Source organism: Cydia amplana, chromosome 13, assembly GCF_948474715.1.
Source record: "Cydia amplana chromosome 13, ilCydAmpl1.1, whole genome shotgun sequence".
Classification (NCBI taxonomy): Eukaryota; Metazoa; Arthropoda; class Insecta; order Lepidoptera; family Tortricidae; genus Cydia; species Cydia amplana.
The window spans coordinates 17,439,396-17,455,394 of NC_086081.1; the positions used below are offsets into that span (position 1 = coordinate 17,439,396).

General features: G+C 38.2%; 1 protein-coding gene across 1 annotated transcript in view; it reads left to right on the forward strand.

Moving 5' to 3' along the window:
- Positions 1 to 11,816, forward strand: part of LOC134653741 (uncharacterized) — a gene marked incomplete at its 3' end in the record, with an annotated part of 13,020 nt that extends 1,204 nt beyond the window's left edge. Inside the window, exons 2-5 of the mRNA XM_063509136.1 lie at positions 8,452 to 8,816; positions 9,018 to 9,168; positions 9,405 to 9,523; positions 11,651 to 11,816. Of these exons, the coding sequence (XP_063365206.1) occupies positions 8,452 to 8,816; positions 9,018 to 9,168; positions 9,405 to 9,523; positions 11,651 to 11,816 (801 nt within the window). The remainder of the gene's footprint in view (positions 1 to 8,451; positions 8,817 to 9,017; positions 9,169 to 9,404; positions 9,524 to 11,650) is intronic.
- Positions 11,817 to 15,999: the final 4,183 nt, after the last annotated feature.

Sequence of the window (15,999 nt, forward strand, 5' to 3'; positions counted from 1 at the left end):
TCTGCAGAAATAGCTTGTATCTTCATTTTTGTCCGCCTTCGTAGTATACTTCACTGTCGTTCCGTTCACGACCTGGGTTTGTAGCCGTCCGTAGTTGTTCAGTAAAATACGGAGGGGTTTATCGTTACCGCCGCTACAAAATACTTCGTAGTCTGCTCCGAGTGGTACAAAATATTTAAGCAAATTATATTCTAGATTTAGTTTATGATAGACTTTCTGTGATTTTACGGACATTGCGGGCCTGATGGAAACGAACACGGAGTCGTTGCAATCATTGTCCGAGCAGCTATATTTGTAAACGCCTATATTCGGCTTTTCTTTATATAATTGTACGGTAGTTGTATTAAGCTGGTTGATTAGTTGAGGAACACCGTTTTCTTTTATAACAAGTGTAGTGTGAGATGAACAATACAAAGTAACGTTGTCCCCGTATGATTTCAAGTACTTTCCTGATTTGTCTTGGAGTCCATTCATCGATATCTTCGGTCGCTGGTGTCGTGCGCAGGCGCTGCGCTCGCGGGCGGCCCCGACACAGTATAATGAAATTAATGAAGTTCCCAGCACCAGCACTGTTACTGCCAGCATTTTGACAACACTAGAGATATTAGTCTTCATTGCACTAGAGATATTAGCCTTCGTTGCACTACAGATATTAGTCTACATTGCATGGGGTCACGACTGGTAATGCAATGTGCATGTACGACTTTAAACAGTTTTTGGTTGAGTATTTCCTCATTGGCGTACATTTGTTATCTTGCGATTCTTGTGGTCAACGGTGAACGGAGCAACGCAACTGTGAGCTAGGCTACCCTGTCTAATGCATGTTTTCACTAGTACGTAAAATAGAGACAAATATGTTTTGTTTAAATTACGTTAGCTTTTGCTTTACATTATTATTTATTTTAATATGTAATGTTGTTTTTACATGCACCTTCTTTATAGGAAAATTTTTGTTATCCTTAACTCGCATTCAGTAATTAATTAAATTTATTCAATAGTGGAATACTGCGTCATTTTATAATTACATATATTCATTTATATTATTAAATTATATCTTTACTCAATTACCAAGGTTTTTATATACCCTACCGCAACAGTGTGAAAATTGCAGCCCATTTTAAACGAGAGGGAGATTTTAGTTGCTATTTTTATTGTTTACTTGTCAAGTTGTCACACATTTTTTCCGGTTTGTAACTAGGTACATATGTTCGATCATCAATCATTTTTGCTTTACAGACAACCGTTGAACAGTTCAACAATAACCTAAAATATTGCAACTCAACTACCACAATTTTATTTTAGCAACTGTTTGAAATTCTTGATTACCTATTATAAGTTAGGAGTGAAATACAAATTCCACAAACAAAAACGAACGAAGGGGCATAGCTGTACGAGTAGTTATATGAATTGTGTAATAGTTATTTGTACAACAAGAGATCAAAGTTTGATATTTCTTCGAGTGCTTATTTTGAGCCCCGTGCAAGCGAAAGATTCTATACTACGAGCGTAGCGAGTGAATCTAATTTAGAATTTTGAGCGTAGTAAGGGGCTCAAAAGCGCACTCGAGATGTAAATAACTTTGATCTCGTGTAGTTCACAAAACTTTTCACCTCAGCAGTGAGAACATATTAGAGAACCCGAAAAATGTATTCCTTCTTCATCACTTACCTCTATTCACTCATGTTTTCTTAAGATATACCAACAATTAAGTTTTCACCTCAGCAGCTCGAACAAGGGTACTTTATTTTGCTACTTAAAAACAGTGAGCAAAATCGCATTTTGCTCATTTTGTCTCACTCAGTGAGCAAAATGCGATTTTGCTCACTGTTTTTAAGTAGCAAAGTACCCTTGTTCGAGCTGCTGAGGTGAAAAAATATTTTCAATAATGTTAATATACAGAGAGGAAAATGGGGACTACGTTTGTATGGAGAAGCGGTCGCCCCTTTCCTCTTTACATCACGGCGGCGTTCTCACGGCTCGGCTCGTGCCGCTCTCACTCCGATATCACGTCACGCCTCATCATGGGACCGGCGCCGTCATCATTACTCATCATTTTCGTCGATACGACCGTTTATGGAAAGTTTCGGTAAAATCATTATGGAGGTGAGGTAACAGGTGACGTCGAGTATACCATGACGCTTCAGACCAAGCTATTCTATGTGGGGTGACTAGGTAATAAAAATGGAGCAGACAGAGAAAAAGTTGGAAACTATACAGGGTGGATTTTCTTTTTGGGTCAGTGAGGGCAGCTACCAGATCCCGTGCTGCTACGAGAAAACGGTCTAAAAAGATCTTCCCTCGATTTCAAATTAATGAAGATTGGCTTTTACAGATTTTGGAAAAAACATTCAGGGTGCGAGAAAAAGGTCATTTTTGACAAACTTTTTTTTTGATGCCAATCGATCCCATTCCTATTAAGGATCAAAAGCTTGTATGGAACCAAAAAAAAATTCCGGCTAGAAAAGCCACAAATCGAGGAAAACTTTTCCCATACAATTTGTATGAAAATGAAAACTTTTATTTTTCACATGCTGTTTTTGTATGCCAATCGATTCCATTCCTATCCAGTATCAATAGTTTCCTAGGGGTCAACTTACGGTAATGTACTAAAAGCCACAAATTAATAAAAACTTTTTCCATACATTTACTATGGGGAAAATGTGAAATGTTATTCTCAGTTTTCTATCTCGCCCATCAGTCCTACATCAATGTCTTCATACAGTATTATGGTCCTTAAATGTAACAGGACTGATTGGCCAGATAGAAAAATGTGAATTAAATTTCACGTTTTCTCCATAGTAAATGTATGGAAAAAGTTTTCTTTAATTCGTGGCTTTTTAGTACATTACCGTAAGTTGACCCCAAAGAAACTATTGATACTGGATAGGAATGGAATCGATTGGCGTACAAAAATAGCATGTGAAAAATAAAAGTTTTCATCTTCATACAAATTGTATGGGAAAAGTTTTCCTCGATTTGTGGCTTTTCTAGCCGGAATTTTTTTTTTGGTTCCATACAAGCTTTTGATCCTTAATAGGAATGGGATCGATTGGCATCAAAAAAAAAGTTTGTCAAAAATGACCTTTTTCTCGCACCCTGTATGTTTTTTCCAAAATCTGTAAAAGCCAATCTTCATTAATTTGAAATCGAGGGAAGGTCTTCTTAGACCGTTTTCTCGTAGCAGCACGGGATCTGGTAGCTGCCCTCACTGACCCAAAAAGAAAATCCACCCTGTATAATAATAATAAAATCATTTATTTCGAGTAAGTTACACTCATATCTTGGTTAGTAAAAATAATTCTAAATTATGTATTAGTACTTAAACCTAGGAATATCTACATCTATACCTATAAACTACATGTTTTTATTACTAGCTGAGTACGGCACATGTAGCCTACTGCAGCGTAGCAAATAGGGGGGGGGGGGGCGTATATGATAAATGAATTTGTGTCTATCTGTCTTAGGAAGAGGCAGATTTTGCAAATTAAAGTGAAAGTTGGAAATGGGTCTTTATTGTTTCCCAAAAAGTTTTATTGCCCGCATTTTCGTTAGTTATAATTTATTTGGTTCAGAAACGCGTCACTTTTCAGGATTGCCATTAAACAACCAGAACCTACCTTTAGGATAACCTTACGAAAATCCTGAAAAGTTAACGGTTTTATATAGTTATACTATGACAAACAGTACATTATGACATTTATGACTTAAAACTTTATGTGAATCAAAGGAACCGCGTCGGGAATACGTCTGTAGGCAAAGGTTGTCTCTTTTTACATTCATGAGCGTTTCCTAGCTTTGTTCTTAATATTGTGCATATACCCGTCGAAAATAAAAGGTTCCTTAAGCGTGAGTAGTTTTTTCAGGGTATAGCTGAGAAAAAGAAAATGAATCAGGATATGAAATAGCGACGAAATATTACTTCGTCATTTCCAAACATAATTGGTGTTTTCTATAAACGATTGTCTGTTGTTTAGGCCTCCTGTACACTGTACCTACTACCTACAATACTTACATAGACATTGCTATTAATAGTATTCCTTAAAATTAATCTTAAACCGACTAACTTAAAACGAACTAAAATTTTAAATCGACTTCAAAAAGGATAAAATAAAATATTATCCCGTTTTATATGCTAGCAACTGAAACGTTTGACGTCGCTGCCACCTTTTTTGAAGTCGGTTAAAAAAGTATCAAGGATCTGCCTGAAACCAGCGGTGTAGTAAGTAGGTAACTACACTGCAACATTATGCTGAGGCAAGCTCCTATTTAACAATTATGAATATTTTCTCTCTTAGATATAGGTACTATATAAACAAGTCACATCACACATCTAAGAAAAAACTTCAAATCATTCAAGGGATCATCCATTAATTACGTCACACGAATTTCTAGGTTTTTTTACCCCTCCCCCCTTCTTGTCACACTTGGTCACATTTTGCAAACCCCTCCCCCCCTGGCGTGACATCACATTTTAGGCAATTTTGTTTTCAACGAAATCGACAATATTAACTCTGCATTATTTTTTTAATAAAAAAATATTTTTGATATATAAATATTAGTAATTTTATAACACAACGAAAGTTACATCCAAAATCTCATTATCTAACTGTACAACGAATAAAAAAATATAAATTAATTTCCAGTTACTGATGAAGTTAAAGTGACATTGACATCACAATATTTGTGACCCCCTCCCTCTCCTTAAACGTGTGACGTAATTAATGGATGACCCCCAAGAAAGAAAAAAGAAACACTTTGAATAAATAGGTACGTTTTTATTTCTCATTAAATCTCTCGCGACGTAAATAACAGACTTACAAACCATAAAGTCACTTAAGTATGAGCTTTCCGTTAAAAAAAAAACACAATAAGACACCTGTAATAATTGCACTAGTACTTATGTGGTAAATATCTGGCAGGCATACCGATACCGGTTCAAAAACCAGGGAAGAATGTCCGTCCGAGAGTTGCCCACGATCTGTTCAATTCCGATAACCTTTACTTGACTTGTTTCCATTGCCTCATCAAAATAATAATAAATATATTTAGGTACCGTAAAATGGGGTTAGTAGGAATTTCGGGGGGAGTAGGGATGCGAATCTAGAATTTCATTTTTTTACTAGCTACTTTAATTTTCGGGCACAGGTTGCTCTTAAAGTAATTTTTATTGGCAACTCTAAGTTGCCAAATCATACAATTTTAAAACACACATTCACTGTCAAAGTTGATGCTCGAAAGCGGCGGATTTTTGTTTGAATTTAACTTCGGTTTTATGTGAAATTTGCCAAAGTACCTAAGTATTATTCAACCTTTCGGATATATACTTTCGGTTTATATACTTACGAGGCTTATTGAAAACAGAAAAACATAAGTTACATTTTCCTTATTTATAATGGTTTTAACATAGAATAACGATTGAACCGCATTTGAGGGTTTTTATGGGGTGAGTAGGTATGTATTGAGGAGTGAGTTGGGAGGACAACGGGGACAGTTGGGTCATGAATGGGGAGAGTTGGTGTTACGAACGGGGTGTACCGGGATGTTAGAGGGGGGAGTTGGTGTTTGTAGTTCAGGGTTGTCAGGGTTTTTGGCTTCAGCTCCGCGCGCGCCTTCCAAAGGTCCGGAACACCATTGTTCCGTGATGGGAAAGACATACAAATATACTATTATTAACCTACCTACTAAAACGTTACCTATAAATGCGAAAGTAATAACTCTGTCTGTTAGAAACTAGATAGGATAGTTTTTATTAATTATCATCAAGATCATCATCATCACCCTACGCAGACGAAAACAGACGCAGCTGAGCGTAAGCGCTGAGCGAGATGGTGGTGTGGCCTGGGGCCGTGGATTGAATTTCTAAGAATAAGTTTTAACAAAAAAAAAGTAATCGATGAAAAGCAATTTTCATATTTTTAGCTTTTGTATAAATTTTTCTTCACTTGATATTTTGAACTAAGAAATTTTGGGGAGATTAAAAAGGTTATCGTGTCGGGTCGTATAGTGGGCTCGCGCCGCGCATGCGCTGTGACGCAACCACTTTCACCCAAATCAGTATCTACAGCGCGCGCGCAACTTTTGATACAGGTAGGGTAAAGGCACCAGTAGTCAGCCTTATAACGACTTTTTTAAGTTTGAACGTTCGGTATTTCTACAGGATTAGTCGGATAATTAAACAAATGACATGGTTAGATCAATTGTTTATCATAGTTTTAAAACAAAATATTTAAAATAATAACAATCCTCTTTATAATATTTCTAATTAATTTTAAACAAAAAGTGGCACTTTTCTCCAGTAGTCAGCCTCCAAAATCCAGTAAGCAGCCTCTGTGTACCCAGTACTCAGCCTATATAAACTATTCATAATAATTAGATCAAAACCACTAATATTTATATCAAAATCAACGATATTATAATATTTATTTTTTCTTTATAATTTTTGTTATCGTTATTGTAGTTAGATGTAGTTTTTAATTTTAGTTTATAATTTTTTGCATATATCAAAATCTACGATGTTATACAAATACTTATCTATTTTTTATTAGTATTTTAGTTATTGTTATTGTAGTTAGTTGTAGTTTTTAATTTTAGTTTATTTTTTTTGCATATACTATGTATTATTTACCTACTTTTGTTTACTTATTTAATAAAAAAAAATCTTATAGGTACATACAATTCTTATGACATGAAATTTGTTGGCCATAGGTACTTAATTAACTAACACTATTCTTGCAAACTAAGAACCGCAATATTTATTTTCTAATAATTAATCCATCAAAAATTAATGAGGTAAATCAAGTAATATACAATTATGTTCCTAGTAGGTATTCGGTAAAAAATAATTAATTGAGTCTATGCAGATCTAATTATCATTAATAAACAAAGTCATATACCGACCAGGAAAAAGTAAAATGATAGTTATGTAGGTATAGTTAACGTCAAAAATATGTATACACTTTTGAATCTTATTTCAATGAGATAGGGTTTAAAAATGTGGACATATTTTTGGCAGCGACGTACCAAGCAAGGTCGATGGCTGAGTACTGGATCCGCGAAACCCAGTGCTCAGCCGCATTAAAACGTTATTTCAAATGCGGCTGACTACTGGATTTTACTTTAAATTGACTAGGGCATGCCTAACTAAATTTGAAAATGTAAATTTAACGGTCCTAACGGTCGCATTGGCTCGAAAATAATAAAATAAACGAATAACCCAAAGGTCAGCCGTGGGGGGCTGGGCACTGGATTCTTTGGAAAAAAGTGTTATCCAGTGGCCAGCCCCCTCAATTTATAAGTGAAATATTGATATTTTCATTCAAATATAATGCAATTTAATAGATAAATTAATAAATAAACCAATCATTAACAAAAACAATAACTTTTAACATTAAAACATAGTTTTTCTTGCCTGTTATGAGAACACCACGTGCAGTAAAAAATATGGCGGACATGACACTATTGCACTCGTCGACAAACAGCACCTGTATGAACGAGTATATTTCTTCCCCCCGTTCCCTCACCGCACCTGTCGTGTGACGTATTAACCAATAAGGAATCAAAGCTCCTATTTGAGTACTCGCGATTTGTTTAAATGAATATACCAGATATTTATGACCAATAAACGACTCAAAAGGCTGACCACTGGTACCTGGCTGGCCACTGGTGCCGTTACCCTATAAGTTAATAGTGGCTTAACTAAAAAGATAAAGATAAAATACAATTAGGTACTCGTGACGATCACAAAACATGTCCGAACAATAGCAGACAAAAAAACAGGTGTGCATCAATTGAGCCAACTCAGCATAATGTTAGCTTTGAAGCCAGGGCTGGTCTTCTTTAGGGCCCATTTGGTTATGCCACAACATTATAACACATAAAGATTCCACATATACGAGCTTAAATAATAACTACAGGGTGGCAAAGCGACGACGGAGACCCAAGTTTGATCAAAAGGCAATGAGCACAGTAAGATTCCCTCCTGCCTCCCTCATGTAAGAGCAATAGAGAGGCCGATAATGATGTTCGATTTTTCGATGTTGGCAATAAGGTCTTCTGCTCTGAACTCAACTAACGGTTCCCTGCGATCTTGACCGGATCGTAGTTCACCGTATTGTGTTGGGGCTCCCTTGCTGCTTGCTGCCTCTACTGGTTTGCGGTCACTACCTCGCGCATTGCCTCTACGATGCCAGTTACTACGGTTTCACTTGCCTTTGACGCACGACTTGACTTTTGTAACTTTTGTAACCATTAGGTACTTTGAAATTTACACCACGTAGCCGTACGTACCCTATGATGTCTCCTACCTTTCCCCAAACTATAGGTACTTCTTATTAGGTACCTAAATGAAAAGCTTAGGTCAATGAAGAAAAAAACACTAATTAAAGTACCTATATTATAAGTATAACCTACTAACATAACGTTTTCAACATGATGCCAACCTTATTGTTCCAGTTAATAATATGGACGTTGCTGCTCTCTAGTATATCATGCTACGGCGTCACAGAAACACAGGAGGAACCCGACAACGTCACCACTCTCTACCCTATCTCCAATAACTCCAGCGACCATGCCAACCAAACCGACTCTGTCAAGACAGCCACTTCCCTAGCTGAAACATTAAACAATGACAGCAACAAGACAGAGTCGAAGGAAGAGCCAGTGATAGAAAAGCCAGGGAATGACAGCAAAGAGTTCAAGCCAAGTGTCCACTTCCAGGACTTTTTTGATGAAGATGATTTTGGAATTGTTTCGCTGCCGACGAAGCCGACGGTGGACGGGTTTTCGCCGCTGAAGAAGCCGCCTTCTGCTTTTATCGGGTAAGTTTTAGTAATTAGCGATGTAACAGATAACAGCAAATACTGATCTGAAGTGAAAGCCTTAAATGATCAGCACTACTGCTTAATTTTTAATCCGAGAAAGCTTTTATCCGTAGAAGACATGATGGTTTTGAAACAGTGTGTTACTTGAATGCTAATAGAGTTAGGGACTTTTAGATTCGTATTTGTTTAAATTTGCAGCTCAAATAAAGACGCCTTCAAATCCACCAAGGTGAAACCGCCGCTGGAGAGGTTCCCCTACAAGTTCCAGGACGCCATCTTGACGAGGGCCAAGCCAAGATGGCGGCCGAACGAGCTGGAGTCGCGGCCCACAGTTCCCGTGCCCGCGCAGGTAACAATAGGACCAACGACAACCACTTTTGCAGCTCACATAAAGCATAAAGATGCCTTCAAATCCAATACGAAGCTGCGAATTTTTTGAAACTATTTCTTATAGACTTGAGGTGTGCAATATAGCTATCATCCTACATTCCCGCGCTCTGTGAACACATAGAAAATGAAAAGCGATCGGGTGGCAGGTTTGTTTAAAGTAATGATGGACTCTAGTTAGGATTATGTAATGTGCAGGTGCCAGCTGGCGGGCTGTACAAGAAACCTGATGCGTTCAAGGACAAGCCGAGCATCGATGACGACGAGCAGTTCGGGCTGACGTTCCACGACGAGAAGGAAACCCTTGTTAAGAAACGGTGAGATGAATGGAGTTGGTCGGTCAAAGTAGGTCGAAGTACTATACAGATGGCGCCACTTACATTTTTTACGGCCTGGATGCTAGCCTTTTAAGCCAAATCTCATAGAACAAAACTAGAGACAGGTAAAACCTATGCTGGCGCTATCTATTAATTAATAAAAACCTTTTAAATGTTGCCAACTCTTACGGCTGATATGAAATAAGTTCTTTTGCCAGCAATTTTTACGAAATATAGGTGCTTTAAATCGCTTTCTCTTTCATTAAGTTAAAACAGGCCCTCCTTTTTCCACCGCGATGTTATGAATCATTGTGCCGGTATGCCGGACATGGTTCCACCCAGTCTGTCGTAGTCCGGAAGAGACAGCATTTAACCGCGGATTTGTCTGAGTCCCTTAATTTCCAACCAGTTATTATTAATTGTTCCGGTATTATTGGACAAGGCCCTGCCCCGGTCCGGTCTGTCGTAGCATCCGGAAGGTTTGCCTCATTTAGAAGACGTTTCTTTTCCGGGCAGTATCTTACAGTTATTAATGCTTTGTGCAGGACAAGGCATCTCTGCCTATTGCAGCATTCAGAGACAAGCATACGAGTATACGCGACGCGAGTGGAGGCTTGGGTCACTTTTTCTTAGTGTATGACATTTATTTCAGTTTATAATTTATATAGTAGTGTTTCTACTTGAAATAACAACAAATTAAAATATTTTCTTAAAATAATTTAATTTGTTCTAATATGTATTACGAGTAGGCCTCGGGTATGATACATACATACTTGTTATTTTATTTTCCGGTATGTCAGAGAGGGCTCTAACCAGTCTGTCATAGTCCTAAAGAGACAGCTAGGTAATATGCCGCGAGACACACCCGTCTCAGAGGCCCTTTTCCAATCAGAATAAAATAGTGATTACATATTAGCGTCGGAAAGGTGTGTCCGAGTTAGAGGCCCATTTCTATTCAGTGTGGTCCGAACGGTCTGCCGTAGTCCGGAAAACAGCTAAGTACATGCCACAGGTATCCAAAGAATCTAAAAATGCTGTATTGTAGAAGAAAGGTCAGAGATAGTATGTAGGTCGTGATTGTCAAGAGATTTCGTAATTGCGTCATGGCTTTATTCATCTAACTAAATTAAATGTTGTATTTAAATGTAAAAGAAAGAAATATCGTTACAATGTAATAAAGGTTTTCGTTGCTTTTTACTCCTATACCATCCTGAAAGTGTAATCTTTGTTTTGCTCGATTTGGCGGGGGCACTACCGTGCCCCCAGATAAGATGCTGCTGAGCTTTTCAAAATATAATCTTTTTCCATTACAACAAATTTGTTAAATTGGAATACACTATACGAAACCCACACGAAACCTATTAGCCAAATAGCCATCAGATACTCCTAGTTACATAGTTAATTAGGTAGAGCGGAATCGAATATTTTAAATGGCAAAAGGCTAAAGAAAGTAGATTAATCATTAATACGACTCAATCTCCGCTTGTACTCATAGCATAGGTAAGGTACTTAAAATAATTCAAAGTTTCATTAATTGCCTAATAGACGGATGTAATAAATGCCGATGAATAATGTAATACGCCTACAGACATGTTGGACAAGTAGCCATTTTAGGCGTGCATAAATAACCGTGACCTATGTACTAATAGAACTACTAACTGACCTTATTAGGTGGACCTTATATCTTTGAAATAAGGTTCATTGTCGACGATCGAATGGTATGCATTATCTAACCACTTGACTCGCCGCTCGAATGATGGACAAGGAATTTGTCTTCTAAATACGGCGGTTAAAATACGCAATCTTGAGTATCAGGTGATTTATTTGTTTTTATTTAGGTACCTTGATGTCATGATTTGATGTATCTAGATTTCAGACGATATATTTCGACGTATTGTAACGAGTTGTGTAAAGCTTTTCCTATGCTTATTTATTTATATTTTAATTTCGTAATACATGGCACAACATGACTCCTAATCATAGCTCATTTATTTAGTGTTGATTGAAAAATCGACAATCGATATCTGCCCCTAGCTCGAACGCTCGAATAGGTACTTATTCAAGCTTTCGATATTTCGAAGTTGGCGGTATTGATCGATTTGTGTAAAATCCTGTTTCATTTTTCAGTGCAAATCCGTGGAAGAGTATCCTGCATCTCCTGACGGCGTTCATCCCCGTGGGACTCATCATCTCCGCCCTCACTCCCAGCGTCGTCACCATACACAGCACCGGCTCCGGCGGACCGGGACTCGGACCGGGACTCGGACCGGGGCACGGGCCGGGAATCGGACCGGGACTCGGACCGGGACTCGGACCGGGACTCGGACCGGGACTCGGACCGGGACTCGGACCGGGGCACGGGCCGGGAATGGGACCGGTAATCAGGCCAATGGGTCCGGGAGCTTCTGGCATTGAACCGTAAGTCTTATCGACGACAATCGACGGCAGTATTGATTATTTTCTATTAAAGTCATTAATAATAGGCCGAGAAGTATAGTTTATCATTTAATGCCACTACGAGTCTGCGACGGGTCGTTCTTCGGGCCGAAAATCGAGCCAGGGATCGGAAATCAGGAGAATTGGCGCGAAAACCTGAACATAATGAGTATTATCGACTTAGTATAGGTAGAGTTGATCATCTATTGGGTTTGGAATCGGCCAACAATGACCACAGTATACCACATGTTATAGATTCACAGCGACAATCCGTGCACCTGTTCATCAATCTGTAGACGCAGCTCCGTTTAAGATGCTGTCGCATAAGCGGTACAGTCATCTGCAATAATATGTTAACTCTTCGAAGGCAGTAAAAATGTGACACGCTCTATATAATTGCTCTATACTAAATAACATCGTGTCAGATATTTTTGCGGCCTTCGTTGTGTAACATCTTCAATATTATTGTAGGCGACTTTACTTAGGTAAGTACGTGTAAAATATCTCCAAACGTGGCGGTGTGAAATGAGAATGACGGTTGAGGCAACGGTAAAAAGCTAAAAAGCCAAAGTGGACGTCATGTCATTACAAATCCCCGGCCTTTAATCAATTTCATTACCTTATCTTTATGTCATTTAGTACTCATCAATGAGTCATCAAAATTGACAATGTATTCTTTTCTCACACAACCCGAACCCCGATCTTCCTTACCATGGTATAATAATATACTCCGCCTGGTACTCTATTCCGAGATTCGCGAATGACCTAACTGGCACTTGCCTACGTCATCATGCTGTTTACAGGTTCTCAAACTTTAAAATGTGGGAGAATTTTAACCAACAGTGAAAATTATTTTAACGGCATTAATTTTAAGTTATTCATGTAGAAACATAGTAAAATAAAACAAATCTATACTGCACTTTTCACTCCTACTCTTACAGTTCCGAATAGAGCAGCCAACCATTTTCGTAACAAAACATTAATTACGAAGCTTACGACGCATGGTCTAATAAAACATGGTCTTCTCTTCCCAGAGTGTCACTTGCCTACGTCACAATAACATTGCCACTTTATTTCAACATAACATGTTACATGGGTACATTATATCTATGGTTAATAAGTTAATTTATTTCTTTATAATTTAATAATTTTCATTTATATGTATTTTATCTTAAATTTTACAATAACACGTCATTTTTAATTATTCATTCGCAATATCTTCCGATTCACGAAAGAAATTTCAGACGTTCGGGTAATTCTGTTTAAACTACTGGCAACACAGGATAGCGCTTTCACATTTGACAATCCGCCATTTTGTCCCTGACCGACCGTCCTTGTCGAACGCGTGTTAATTGTTATTCCCTTCTCGCTCAGTGTCAGCAGTCGCAGTGTTTTCCAAACTTTTCACGTCGTAAGCTTCGTAATTAATGTTTTGTTACGAAAATGGTTGGCTGCTCTATTCGGAACTGTAAGAGTAGGAGTGAAAAGTGCAGTATAGATTTGTTTTATTTTACTATGTTTCTACATGAATAACTTAAAATTAATGCCGTTAAAATAATTTTCACTGTTGGTTAAAATTCTCCCACATTTTAAAGTTTGAGAACCTGTAAACAGCATGATGACGTAGGCAAGTGCCAGTTAGGTCATTCGCGAATCTCGGAATAGAGTACCAGGCGGAGTATATTATTATACCATGTTACGACGTGAAAAGTTTGGAAAACACTGCGACTGCTGACACTGAGCGAGAAGGAAATAACAATTAACACGCGTTCGACAAGGACGGTCGGTCAGGGACAAAATGGCGGATTGTCAAATGTGACAGCGCTATCCTGTGTTGCCAGTAGTGTAAACAGAATTACCCGAACGTCTGAAATTTCTTTCGTGAATCGGAAGATATTGCTAACGAATAATTAAAAATGACGTGTTATTGTAAAATTTAAGATAAAATACATATAAATGAAAATTATTAAATTATAAAGAAATAAATTAACTTATTAACCATAGATATAATGTACCCATGTAACATGTTATGTTGAAATAAAGTGGCAATGTTATTGTGACGTAGGCAAGTGACACTCTGGGAAGAGAAGACCATGTTTTATTAGACCATGTTCCTTACAAATTTACGTAACGCACGTGACCAAGACGTGACGCATAATGACACCGGCGCGGCGGCATGACACAAACGCAAACGCAACCATACCATCGCGTGCGCATCTACATCCGCGTCCACTCTCCACGGCCAAACGTCGGAACCCGCAACCTTTTACACACACAAACCGTCCTTTCGATCGATCAGATTTTTCACAGTCGGAGAATAAAAGTCGTATAAGACAACGTTTTACGTAAACAGTTCGTTCTTTTGTTAGCAATTTTGATTGTCCATTCACTTGTTAATCCTCACGCCACCGCACCGGTTAAGAGCGTTGCCACACTGTCCGGTCCGATATCGGATGTCAGATACGACCACAAAGAAGTAAAGCTTAAAAGCGGTTGACACTTTTTTAAGAACATTATTGTTAATCGTTTTAGGTGTCAACCAGTGTAGTCAGTTATGTTGTTTTTGTAAACATCCCTTCAATTTATTATTGTTCTAAATAAAGTTTCAATACAAAAATAAACTGACTTTACGGCATAGGGCCCATTCTAGCGGCTGTTTTTCCAAGGTCCATCCGACATCCGGTATGGAATCGGACAATGTTGAAACCCTCTAAAAGTCAGACGAAAAAGTGGATCGGATATCACAATGGCAAAAAATACTAAATACTCAGTTAACTAATACGCTGTTTTTTAGTTATAAAACGAAACAGTTCAAGTATTTGGATTCAGTAATCAACTTGCCGTGTCTGTGTCTAAATACCACTACGGCGCCGTTTTTCTGACCTTTTTTTATCTAGAAAGTTAAAATATTTGAAATAATTACATTATTGCATTAGTTACGCTTACAATAACCCTACTAAGTAGGTACATAATGAAGGGAAAAAATGCAATATTTTTAATTGAAGAACAAGTCGAATACACGAGTAAGATACAATCAGATAACATGAATAATTTGTACCCTACAATAAGCAGACCAAATCCAAGTAGAGGTACCTATTGCAAGCAAGCAAGTATTTTAATGTCACTAAAATTATGCCACATATATTATACCGACATGTGAAAGAACCCTTGAGACCTAGTCGCATAACATATGTTAGAATTTTGAGAAGAGAGTTTAGAACAATATTGTGCATATAGGTATCAATAGTAGTATTATAGTGAAATATCTTGAAGGCATAGCGCACGGAGGATATCCTGTTTGAGCGGCGCACGCGCACATTGCACAACGAGAAAGCCGGATGCAGGACTTATATCTACGGCTCGCGTAGTCTATTGACGCTTGCAAATCTAAGTGTCACATATAATAAAATTACAACTATTTTTTGAGTATCGAATGCCATCTGACGTTCCGGAACAACGAGAAAGCAGATGCTGGACTTATATCTAAGACTGTACTCTCATTTCCAGCCCACTTGGTAAGCAGTGACTGTAGTCTATGGACGCTGCAATCTGGATGTCACACACGACCTATTATAATTTCAACGATATTCCTAAGTATGAGGCGTGTTTGGAACAACCTAAATAAAACCAACCAACGGAAAGTCTTTCTTCAGGTTTAAGGTACTTTCAAAGAACCATAAAGTACCTTAAAAATCTCATTGCGTGCATATAGTCTTGTTGACTCGGCCTATTGCCATGGAGCTGAACTGTATGCAGTCGGATGGTAGCAAACGAAAGTCCTCGGTAGAAAAACAGAAACACACCGAGTTTAGGCTCTTATATAAAGGTCTCGAAAACTACTTAATAGACAAGCAAATAAGAAGATGTACAGTCAGAAATAAAAGTGTGTCACAAAAAAAAATTGTCACTTGTTGCAGCCTGCCTCCACGCCTGTTCCGCCGCTCGGACGAGGTGCTCGACCCCCTCCCCCCACCGGCAACCACCCCCCCACCAGCCATCAGTGAGCCGTGTCGAAGACGCCTGCTCTGTGAGCTACATTC